This window comes from Paramisgurnus dabryanus, chromosome 2 (genome assembly GCF_030506205.2).
Source record: "Paramisgurnus dabryanus chromosome 2, PD_genome_1.1, whole genome shotgun sequence".
Lineage (NCBI taxonomy): Eukaryota > Metazoa > Chordata > Actinopteri > Cypriniformes > Cobitidae > Paramisgurnus > Paramisgurnus dabryanus.
This window is the reverse complement of record NC_133338.1, coordinates 13,052,028-13,065,174: the sequence shown is the minus strand read 5'-3', so window position 1 is coordinate 13,065,174 and position 13,147 is coordinate 13,052,028. Positions and strand designations below refer to the sequence as shown.

Below are 13,147 nucleotides of genomic sequence, written 5' to 3'. Positions count from 1 at the left end.
ACATAACGTTACTGTAAGCTGTTGTGTGAACAGAACAGACCCTGGATTATTCGTTTATGTGTACTGAATAATATGATATGAAAAAGTTGTATTTGTTCACATTAGTAAATGCATTATATAACTTGAAAAAACAATGAAAAATATAGAATATATAAGCATTTATTAATTCTTGTTTATGTCATTACAGTAATTGATGGTAGTTCATGGTGCATTCACTAATGATAACAGTTTCAACTTTGATTAAAAAAATTATTAGTAAATGCTAAAATAAATACATTTACAATTAATAAATAATTAATAAAAGATTAATTAAAGGTGGTGATATTCATGTTTTCTTTTTATATAGTGAGTTATTTAGCTGTTTCGCCTTCATCTTAAATGCCATGCAAACTACAGCTACCTATATATGCCACAGGCGACTTTAATATGGAATTAATGGCAAAAAATACACCCTTAAAATGCTATTGGTCTCGCCTACATTAAGTTTTGGTTAAAGAAACATGACTTGGCCTGAAAAAAATTTCAGTCAGAAGAATTTTTTTCACTTTAATCCATGTGCATCTACGACAAAACCGGGTTTTTACCGCTCATTTAAACGACGCGTCGATCGTTTTTGTCACTATGTGCTCAGTTAATCTACAACAGTAACGTTACGCAGGTCCGTGTCTCATTCAGAACCTCAAGAATGCGCATTCGCGCAGGAGGATCACATTACACATTAGAGATGAGATATAGAGAGAGAGGTAAGAATGGTGCACACGTCAAAAAAACTTAATAGAAGTCTAGAAACAAAGTATTAAAATATGTATAGCTATGTCAATCATCTTATTACAATATGTTAACTAGATAACTGGATACAGCTTACTGCATAGTTTAATAAAATAATGTATTTTGATTATACAAATCAATTACAACCTAACTATAGTGATTGTTTAACTAACTGCTGACCAGCTTAGGGAATCTCTATGGCAAATTTATTAGACATACCCTATTGCTGAATCAGTATGTTGTTTTTCTTGTTAATTGAGTCTTTTTGTGTAGCCTATCTTATGCCTAGAATTAGTCAAGGAGGTTGAGTCTTATAACTTCCTTCAAAGTTTGATCAATTGTGCGTAATGACATGTGCCACAAATGCATATAGGGTGATAGACTCATAGATTTGCATAATATAAAGTTCAGGTTTTAAAGTTTGGGTCAACCTGTGGCACAGCTTTAAAGCTGAAACTTATAAAATCCTATCAGAGGTCCAAAATGTCATTGAAACACCAGTGGCTTTGCTGTCATCAAGATTAAACATGTTACCCCTTGAACCATCCCTCCTAACAGAGCATCCCCACAAAACAAACCCCAATTTTACCCCTGATATACTATATTCTCATTATTTTTTAACACATCAAGAGTTTTGCGCTGGCACAGAGTTAGACCCTTTTGACTCCACACAGAAACAGCAACGTGTGCGGCATGACATAAGGAGCATCCTGGATCTGTTTTTTCGCTCTTCTTTATTCTTTTTTTTATGTATTATAGAAGTATCGGATCGGGACTCGGTATCGGCAGATACTCAAAATCAAATGACTCGGACTCGAGAGCAAAAAAACCTGATCGGGACATCCCTAGTTGTTATGGTAACCTTACACCCCATTGTGGGGGACGTCCTGACAGAGTCTAGCACCCTCTTCAAATTTAGTAACCCACATGTTTCTATGAAATCCTCGCTCTGACCTATGACCCGTCAAAATTTTTGCAATGGTAAGTCTATGGGATTTTGCCCCATTTACTTTTCATTGCGCATTTTTGGGCACCTCTTACACCCCAGGAGTACAACTTACACCCCATTGTGATCCATGTTCTTACAGAGCCTACCACACTCTTCAAATGTTGTATCCCACACGTTTCTACAAAATCCTCGAGCAGAGCTATGACTCGTCAAAGTTGGGCGCAATGTTAAGTCAATGGGATTTTTCGGGTGGTTTTTCGCCCCCCTTTCAGAAATCCTACACCCGATAACTTATAAAAGTCATAACACACCTTTACTCAATAATCCGCTCGATTTGAGCCCTCTTTCATGGGACTACGTTAAACCATGCGGGACGAGTTACGCGCCGAAAAAGTGTCCAGAAAAAGAAGAATAATAAGTATGGGGAATAATAATAGTGATGCTTTGCATGAATGCAAGCACCACTAATAAAAAGCCCAGTAAGAACAGAAAAGCGCATTTTCAATGCACTGTAATAACCAAAGACACGTGCATAAAATATCTAATGTTAAGTAGCTAGTTACAAACATTGCTCATTATCAACTAAATTTCTAGTTAACTGATCCCACACTCTGCATTATTAAAATGTATTATTACAACATACCTTAAACAAATGTTCCCTTAAATCGCCAGACTCAGAACAGGGGTCTTTCTTGCCCTTCTTCTTTTGCATTGAGACGTCGATAAAGTGCATGGTGTGGTGTAGCACGAATTTAACGCAAAGATGCACATATTAGTAATTTATCTTAACAGTGACGATAAATACACTTTAGGATGATTTTATCTTTGTTTGACATCCTAATCAGAGTTTTATTGAGGAAACAAAGAAAACATATGACATAGTTTGTAAAATTAATATTTCCAGATTTTTTGTAATGATTTCATTTAGAATGCAGCTGCAGATGAAGAATCCGTCCATCTACCACTGAAGGAGACGCAGAAAAATCCATCCAAGATTTTCTTTGCTCAAGGAAGCATTTGATTATTAAAAAAAATTGTGTTTCTTTGTAACGTCAGAAAACGTTGCTGTTTTGCATACGCTCGTGTAAATATGCATCTTATGAATGTTTTTTCTTTGTCTAATTTTAATAAATTTTATGCAATCAACTGCCTGTTTTATTGAAAATACTGTTTTAATTGTTCTTAAAGAGTAACTAAACCCCTGGTCAGAGCCTGACTCCACCCACTGCAATATTTGAAAAATGCAAGAAAAGTGGGCAGATCCCAACGGAGATAGAGGGGACGAACTAAGTGTGTGGTGAGATCGTAACAAGGGCGTGGTGAGCTTGAACCTGCTTACGTCGCGAGTTATTTCTTGGACCCAACATCCAATAGGAAAATTCAACTGCAGTAGCCACCGTTCAACCCAAAGAGGGCAGCACTCAGACGTTTTTACACCATATATTGTAGTATTGAAACACTTTATATCCAAATGTCGAAAAACTTACTAAAATCAATGAACAGCACTAATAAAGCATCATTCTTACAGATCATTAACTAAAAAAAGTTGGTTTAGTGTTTAGTTACTCTTTAATGATATTTTGTAATTGTATGTGTGTATAACTGTGTAGATGTAGTTTAGAGCAATTTATTTTAATGATCTTTTAATCGTCATTTAAAGCTCTCAGAAACATCTTAGAAAGAGCTTGATTAAAGCTCTTATAAACATCTTGGAAAGAGTTTAGAAAGATCTGCTAACCATCATTCTAAATTTCAAGCGTCTTGTACAAGCCCAGCCGTTTTGAAGACGCTTTTAAGATCTTTTCATCTCAGAGACGTAATGGACTCTATGCACGGCAGCGCTTGACATGTTTCCGGTGATATCTCAGGATGCTGGACTACTTCAGCCAGTCATAGAGCGCTATGATATTAAGGACCGTCGGTTGCCCAAACAGCCAAAATAACACAGCAAATTTTGTTGATGCTTGTTTACTTTACATAGAAATAACTTATACTCCACACTTAATACCATAATGACATTTAAACGTATGAAAGTATATTTTTAAAGACGGGAGGACCGAACTTCTAGCCACCACTGCTGGTCATAGCATTTACAGCGACTCACTGGAAAGCATGCCAACTTCTACACTGCTACCCTGTATCTGCATTACCAATACTTTTAGATAAAAATTGCACTGATAACAGTGCTATTCATCTGTTATTGATATACAAATTTGGTATGATTGTTATTATCAGTACTAGCGAAGATAACATCTTTGGTTATACAAGCTAAATGTTAGAACAGTAGAAACTCATATTTTCGATATTTATGTATTCTTTATTAATAACAAATGCAAAAGACAAATGGAAAATTAATATCAATGACAACAAGAATAACTTCAGAGAAAGAAAAAAAACACGCACGCACGCACGCACGCACGCACACACACACACACACACACACACACAACAAACTAAATACACGGGATAACAAATAATGGGAAAAATATTTCTACAACTAACATTACAATAGTTAAGCCTTTTTTGCTTTGTTCTTTAGATTCTCAAATGTGTCAGGATAACTCAAAAATAACCAAGTAAAAATGTTTTGACAATCGATGTGTATATGAATCTCTTATTTTACCTGACACTTTAAGATTACTTTAACATACTTTACCATTACAAAGACGTAATATATTACCAGCGTGATTAGCCTGCTGTTCGAATCGTAAAAATAGCACAATGTAAGCTCTGCTAGTACCGGCTAGCTGAACATATCTTAATGATTATACAGAGACGACACATAAAACTTGTAACCTTTCTCGAGTTTGCACATCTGGACAATTCTTCACAAATCACAGGTTGTAAATTTGGGTAAATTCAGCAAACAACCGAGTACATTTTAGCAATTCTGCCGTCAATCCGCTTTAAATATCCCGTACCGGAAACTGAATAGCAGCCTTGAGTCAAACGTGGAAGTTAAGCGTGCATAGAGTCCATTCATATCGGCAAACGCCCTTTATAATACGTTTTCCAGACGGAATGGAAATCAAAGTGATTACCACACAGAGACATATCTCGAGACATACGTGTGCTATCTGGGTTGTCTTTACTTCTTCCATTGCAATTATTCACCAACAAATTTAGTGAACTTCTAAGATAAAGGTTGTGGTACCAAGAGGTCTTCTATCTACAGTATTTATTTGCTTATACAGTACAACTGTTAAATATACCTATAATAAAAACATGGTTAATTTCTCGTCTCTCTCTCTCTCACACACACACAAGTGTTCGGTCGCGTTAAACGTAAAGTCTTTGACAGAGAAAATTTTAAGCAGGATAAAGAAAAATCTGAATGCCATTTTGGCAGATTGCCCATACAACTTAACTTGAGAATGTAATACCTAGGCATGTCCAGTTGGTGGCAGTGTGTTGAAGCTAAACACTACAGGTATGCTGCAACCAGACGCCTGTCTAAGGTAAAGATACAAAATCTAATGACAAGAGTCTGCATTAATCTGCCTTCATGCGTCTATTACACAAGATGGTTTCAAATAAGTTTAGTTCAATTCAGATTTTTACACGCTTATTGATATTTTAATCGCAGTAGTGTTTTGGATTTGCCTGTTCAGCATACAGCTTGCATGTTGTACTGCCTCCGCTGTCACTGTGAGAAAAAAAAACATTCATTAATCTGCTTCATGTGATGTTAAACATGTAAAGTGATGCACGGTCTCTGTTTATCTGTTCTCTAAACAAATAAATAAACACATTTGACTTGTATGCTCATCTTGTACGTTTATGATTAGAAATGGACATGTGAACGGAAATGAAAATAATTAAAACATGAAATGACGAATAATAACTGCCTGTGACGGACTCTTTACAACGCTGTTTAACAAAAAAAAGACGGAGATTGAAAAAGTCTATTGCAACCTATGTGTCTCTGTGTGTGTGTGTGTCTGTGTGTGAATGATTACCTTGATATTAGCTCATTAGAGATTCATAGTACATTTATTTCGTGCATTTGTTTTCAACTGTAACATTTTCAGCATTTAAGCTAAGCAGTAGCTTAATGACATTCATCACACCTGATAAATGGCTATTAACATTACTGCATTACTACAGTAAAAGTTTGATTTTGAGTGTGATTCGCGATTCACGATTTGATTCTTGACGTACTAATTTGCATATCTGTGACGTCATTACATCACATTTGCTCTCAAACCAGGTTAATCTTTGTGCTTTTGCTACTAGTCTCTGAACTGTTATATACTGTACTTTAACGGACAAATAATGTCATTCTTATATACATATATGTCCTGTTTCTGTTGTAAGACATTAAAACCAGTAAAAATAGTAATAGTATTAATTCTATATGTTAACCGTCATTAACTTCCATGAACTGACTTAAGCGTCTAGCATCATCATTATACACAGTGATTGGCAGTATTACTGTATTTATATAATGCAGCGCACCCAGCGACTGTGCATATTTTATAAAAGTATATTCATGTTATATCTAAACAGTCAGCGGATGGTTTACGGAAACGCTATTAGCACAGTCAGAAGTCATTAAATTAAATGCGCTGTTTCTCCCTGCCGCTCACTGAACAGAGAAAGGGCAGAGAAAGACTATCCCAAAGTGTATCTTGTTTTCTTGCCGTTTAGAATGAGTCAAACAGGGCTGTTCTAGATTTTATTTCTTTCTCTTCTGCTCAAGTACGCTCCGCTATGCGCTCGTGCAGTGCGCGCTCTCTTAAGTTGTACGTGTGCAGCACCGCTCCCCCAGTTAAGTTCCGCCTTTTTGGTTATGATAACGTCACGTTATTATTTTGTAAATTAACATTTAAGAATCGATTCTTGACATTTTTGAATCAATTCAGAATCGGCCCACGTCTGAATCGCGATTCATCTAAGAATCGATTTTTTGTCCCACCCCTGACTCACACCACGGGAAAATCTGATAAGATAATCTGTAAAACCTTTGCGATACTCGGGACATAGCTAGGATTGTCGGAAGGGGGGAAATCGGCCCCAAATCAGCCCGATTATCTTTTGATGTGTACCCGGCATAAGTGGCGGTATTATTGTAATTGGCCTTGATACCTACCTCAGGCAAAATCTGAACAACATTTTTCACAAGCTTGGAAAAAATGGTTTACCCAAACAAAAGAAGCACTGGGGACCAAACTATTAGCCTGACTACGTCAGACTTTGTACTTTCGCTAAAATTAATTTGCTTCTGTACTACGTCTGAGATACCTTCCATGCTAACTGTTTTCCCCCGGCTTTAAGACCGACGGCCCAATCAACAAACAGAGGGCGGGCTGAGAGCCGTGACGTAGACGCTAAGCGCCGAATGTAAGATTGTAGTTTACAGCGGACATGGAGGCACAGAAAGCTATTCGCTCTGTTGTGGAGAACCGGCACTTGCCAACTGAAGCCCGAACAAGAATTGTTTGTTAAACATATTGAATGGAGATGATGTTGTTGCCCTACTCCGGAAGTTACATTTATCAACTATTACCGATCGTCAGCGAGAAACTGTGCAGCACAGCTTAGCGTGCAAAATGATCGAGAAATCATGGAGGGGAATTTCATTTTTCACAGTTAATGGTGGAGAACGCGTGGTTAAACTGTTCCTGATTAACCAGAAAATAAGGTATGACCAGTTAATTTACCTATGGTTACGGCTGTCTGGTGGAAGAGTTTGAGAGGAGAGAGGGGCGTTCCTCCACTTAGACGTGAGTGGATAGACACCGTAAGGATAGTGTTCGATTAGCTCTGGCCCGATTTACTTTACATAATCTGTAAAACGTCTTCACAGACATGTTCACTATGGTATTTCGCTCGATGGGTTTGTTTTAACATCATACGTGTGTTTTACAGCAGAAATTCGATGCGGCTGAGGCTGTGCATAACGCACGTCATAACCAAACGTTATGTGATTGGCTTACGTTTACACCAATGATTTTAAGCCCCTCCCACAAGAAGGAAAACGATTGTCAATTATGCCGGGCCAGACTCTGTCTATGAAACGAAGCAAAATAGCAGAGCATGATATTACCAGGCTACCAAACTATAGCACTTAAACATGAAAAATGTCAGATTTTCACGCTATGACCCCTTTAACTAGATTTTTCTCAAAATTAACTTTGCTGACTTTATTAACTTCAAACAGGTGTAGCTGTCATTTTTGTCAGATTTCAAAAATACATTATACATTGTTTTGAGTTTTTTTTATAGAGAATGTCAAAATATAAATAAATAACTCATTTTAGAAAATCTGCTTATTCTGACTCAATTTGCCAGCACGGGTCACAAATGGTGCAGCGACAAACAGAAATGTAGAAAATGTTCTGAACAGAAAATTCATATATAAAACTGATGGTTCTGACAAAATGTAAACAGGTTGGTATAAGTTAATTGCTTTGGCAAAGAAAGAGTTGTAATGGGAACCAGTTGTTTTCTGTCTTCTTTTTTCCATGCATTTAAAGACAAGTTCTTTAAAAACATCTTTGCTGGTTTTGAAACATGTCTACTGTATGTTCTTTATGTTGAGTATGGTTTTTGTAATAATAAACATACATTTACATAAAGCATCTATATTTTGTTTATGCCCATTTTAATTGGAGTATTAAAAACTTGAAAAGTGTTAAATTAAGGTAAATTTAGAACATATAAAAATGTGAAATTAATTTACAGTTAATCACAATTTAACTAATGTGATTAATCTAGATTAATTTATTAATTAATGAAATATTTTAAATGATTGACAGCCCTAATTTAAACATACTCAGTTATATGTAGTACTGTTGGTTAGTAGCCTTTTTTTTAGGTTTAATTACACATAATTTATGATAAATTAATGTACTTATGATAAATAGATGTCAAAACAGTAGCATGTCTTAGGGAAATCACTGTAACATTTATTCTAACATCTGTAATTTATTAAAGAAAAATTGAATTGCTAAAAATGCTAAAATAATTGCTATACTAATTTTAGTTCTTTAGGTAAAACAAAAAGGCTGTAACTTTTTAATGTGTGGAGCAGAGGAGAAAATGTATACTGGAGAAGAAAAGCAGAAAAGGAAAACACAGATTCATGATTGTTGTGCAGTTTTTTCACATTTATTACACCCTAGTTTAATATTTCCAGCTATGAAAAGTTTTATTTATAGCTTTCACCTGGACACTATAACAAGTTTTTATCTGTGATCCCGATTTTTACGACATTCTATTAAAATGGCATATCAACAGATAGAAAATAAAATGACACAAGGTTATCTCCAGACCAGTGTGCCACATCACTACAATGTTCCCTAGTCTACACGAATAACAACGTTATTTGATGATATAGCCATAATATTTCTAAAAATGTAGATATAATAATATTCAAAAATGCATGAATTTGGGTAAACAAAAGTTAGCCAGCTTGTAAAATATGTACAAACTGCCATAAGATTGTGTCAGGGGTGGAAGTCAGAGTTTATTTGAATTTGATAAGGTAGTCTGGGTAGGCCTGGCAATCATGGAACACCACAAACATGCTGGGATCCTGTGTGTTGTCCACTACGCTGTCAAAATTGTCAGGGAGGATCCTCATGACTTCCTGACCCTGAGTGTAATTACCAGTAAGTACACGAGCCACAAACATGAGTTGGGTGCCATCTGATGCAGGAACAGAGTACAGAGGGTTGGCCGAGTAGCTAGCATTTACAGCAAAGTATGTTCCCACGCCATATCTGGTTGCTAGAAAGTACATAAAGAGATTAATCAGTTTACTAATTAGTCATGCAAAGTAAGCAACCAACTGGACAACAAGTGGATGCAAATAAGTCAACATGCTAGGAAGAGTAGAAAAGTAATTAAGTAAAGATAAAATTAGGTCTGTTTATCACACAAAGCTATTGTGAGGCTTCAAAAAATGTTAAATTTAGCAAAGAAATACCATACTTTTAATTTTGCTTTTAGACCCTACAAAAAGAGAAGTCTACTCCAACCATATAAGTATGAACCCATAAAAACAGCATACATACCATTTTGCCCAGCACAACTACGGTTAAAGTTGGTATTTATGATGGATGAGCAGGCTTCCTTCGTTGTCCCGTGATAAAGTATCTTTTCTGATGCTCCATTGGGAGCATTCCTGTTCTCCAGCTCTTTTTTACGTCCCTCATACAACCGCCGAAGATTTACATTCTGAATACGTTCAATCTAAGGACAGTTAGCACACATAAAAGATCTGATTATATATACGTATGTGTACATGTAACCTGTTCTAAGACCTACTAAGTAATCTGAATTTGTAAGCTAAATTTGCAGCCCTGTTGTAGCGTAATGTTTATAAAATATATTAGATTGTCATATTGGATCTTTTTTAGACCAAGAGGGATATATTTAGCCCAACAGCTCAGACTCTGTATTAGCAGCATGAACAAAACTTGGACAAATTGTTGACTGTAGTCTTATGTTCTTAGTTACTGTCAAGTGGTTGCTTCTGATATATTACTGTGCAAAACTTAGACTGCTGCTAAATTTAAATTGTCCTGAAAGCCTAAAACACAGTTTGTGAGATAAATGTAGCTTTGGACTTATACAGTGTTTTTAGAGTTTTTGTACAGATTTTTCTTTACTGGCAGTTGACAATCTTGGAAAATTTAAATAAAATTCAATAAAATCATATATTAATAGGTTAAATTCAAAAGTAAATATTTCCATGATAACTACATCAATTCGCCGCAAATTCCACACTTGTATTGTATTGTGGCATTATTACTAGGTGCTGTACAGATTACACATTCACACAGAACGGAGGGTTACTTGAGTGTAACCTTGTTCCCTGAAAAAGCGGAACGAGATGCTGCACTGCTAAGCGCTATGGGGGAAACGTCTTTATTGTTGACCAGCTGAATATAGTGTGTAAACACGTCAATGGAATTGACCCGGAGGTATATAGCCTCGGTTGATGACGACATCACAGCGCACCCGATGCGAGGCTATAAAATAGATGAGCACCAGCTGTGTCATCAGATCTTTGTTTAAAGACCAGTCCTGGGACATCTACTGTACGGCTTTTTCAGGGAACAAGGTTACACTCTAGTAACCCCTCCGTTCCCTATCAAAAGCTTTACTCGATGCTGCGCTGCTAAGCGCTATGGGGAACGACAATACCCACGCTGCTGTGCTTGGAGATGTCTGGACCCCTTACAGATGTGTAAGTGTGCTCACAAGGACTGCAAGGAAATCTCAGACATAAACAACCAAGCTAAAAACATTGGATGTGTGCGGAAAGGATGCTCCTGCCACCTCACAAACAGCTATAAGAAGGCACCCCTTAATAATTGTAGCAGTGGGGGAGATACCCCTTTATGGACAAATGGTATAGACATCAGCTTGAGATGTTGACTCGAGGACATGAGACTGGCAGTTAACAGGATCTGCATTATGTGTCGTGCACCATGCTTTAAAGACACTCCATTTAAAGGCATAATTCTTTCTAGTGGAAGGAGCCCTAACACTCAAAATAGTGTCAATAACATCAGGCGACAAACCTTAGTCCCTCAGTTGGTACCCTTCAGGAGTCAAACATGGAGATTCCACAGGTCGGGCCTGGGATGCATTATCATATGAGACAGAAGGTCCCTCTTCTCCGGACTCGCCCATGGCGAGCCGTTGAGGAGAGATATTATCTCTGAGAACCATACTCTGTTCGGCCAACGCGGTGCTATCAGTAAGAGGCAAGAGCCTTGCTGGCGAACTCTGGTTAGAACCTGCGGGAGCAGCGCCACTGGAGGAAACGCATAGAGGCGGTTGTCCAGCCATATGTGCGCCATTGCGTCCAGACCCAGGGGGGCTTGGGGACTCAGAGAGAAGAAAAGGAGACATTACGCTATCTGAAAAGAGGCCAAGAGGTCCATTTCTGAGACACTATGTCTGGGTGGGGTTTCCATTCCCCATTCGATAATGTCTGCCTCCTACATACAGGTTCCCCGGGATGTACACTGTTCTAAGTGAAAGGGACTTGTCCTGAGCCCAGAGAAAAATCTGCCTCGCTATCCTGTTCAAGTTGCACGAGGGCAGACCTCCCTGGTGACTTATGTATGAGACTGTCGCTGTGTTGTCCACAAGCACTAGAACATGACAGCTTCTCAGTTGGGGGAGAAAGTATTTCAGGGCCAGAATTAGTCGTCAGCTCTAGGCAATTGATGTGCCAACCGAGCTGATGACCCTCACATTCCCCTTGAGCTGGATGACCATCTAAGGTCGCACCCCAGCCGTCAGGGAGGCGTCTGTCATTAGCAGTCTGTGATGACAAGTCGCCCATAGCGTGGGACCCAAGGCAAGAAACCGGGGTCTTATCCACATAGTTATTGTACGAAGCCCGCGGCGCATCAATTTTATTAGCCTTTGAGGGTTGGCCCTTGGATGAAACCCTCCGGCTCTGAGACACAACTGAAACGGCGTTATATGCAACAACCCAAAGGAATCACCGTGGATGCTGATGCCATGAGCCCTAATATCCTCTTATATTGTTTCACAGTGAGATTCTGGCCTAGCCTGAGTCTGCTCAGGGTATGCTGAATGGTTGCAATTCGTGCAGGAGACAGATGTGCCCGCATCGTAATCGGATCCCAGACAATCCCTAAATAAGTCGTTCTCTGGGCATGAGAAAGAACGCTTTTCTTGGCGTTGAGTCTCAACCCTAGCAAAAGTAGATGTGCTAACACAATGTTTTTGTGTTGGAGCGCCACCTCTCGTGATTTTGCTAGTATTAGCCAATCGTCCATGTAATTTAAAATGCGGATGCCCCGGAGTCAAAATGGAGCCAGTGCTGCATCTATACATTTTGTGTATGTGCGGGGTGATAAAGCTAGGCCGACTGTAAGAACTAGAAAGTCTCTGCTGTAAAAGCCTGACCTTCTCTCTGGAGGGGGAACATGTTCTATGGCCCCTTTCATCAGTAGAGTTTGTATTTCTTGCAACAGTACGTGCGTTCGTTCCGGTCTCACGGAAGTGAATATCACGCCATTGAAGTGTGGAGGATGACGAATAAATTGGATTATGTATCCTATGTGTACTGTGCTTATTACCCAAGAAGAGGTCGGGTGACCGTGAGTGACAGCCCCTCCCCTTGCGTGCAGCTAGGCAAAAACTGTGTAAATATTCCCTCTTGCTTTTTACTTCAGTGAATTTCGTGACAACGGAGTCAACCGCGTCACCAAATAAACCCAATGGGGAAACGGGCATCTAAAAGAAAAGTTTTATCCTTCTGATTATGCCTGACAGATTTAGCCATAAATGCCTCTCTGTGCTTACCAGAGCAGACATAGAACGGCCGATAGCGGGAGCCGTTTGTTTAATGACACGGAGGAAAGATCTGTAGCCCTACGCAACTCGTCAAATGTCTCTTTGTTTATCATCTCGCCTGCACTCAAATCCTTTAAC

General features: G+C 38.3%; 1 protein-coding gene across 1 annotated transcript in view; it reads right to left on the bottom strand.

The window, feature by feature from the left end:
• Positions 1-8,789: 8,789 nt before the first annotated feature.
• The window catches only part of LOC135783587 (protein mono-ADP-ribosyltransferase PARP14-like), a 108,012-nt gene continuing 103,654 nt past the window's right edge, over positions 8,790-13,147 (bottom strand). The window contains exons 14-15 of the mRNA XM_065294331.2: positions 9,739-9,916; positions 8,790-9,451 (exon numbers count right to left, since the gene is read on the bottom strand). Of these exons, the coding sequence (XP_065150403.1) occupies positions 9,189-9,451; positions 9,739-9,916 (441 nt within the window). The 3' untranslated portion in view covers positions 8,790-9,188. The remainder of the gene's footprint in view (positions 9,452-9,738; positions 9,917-13,147) is intronic.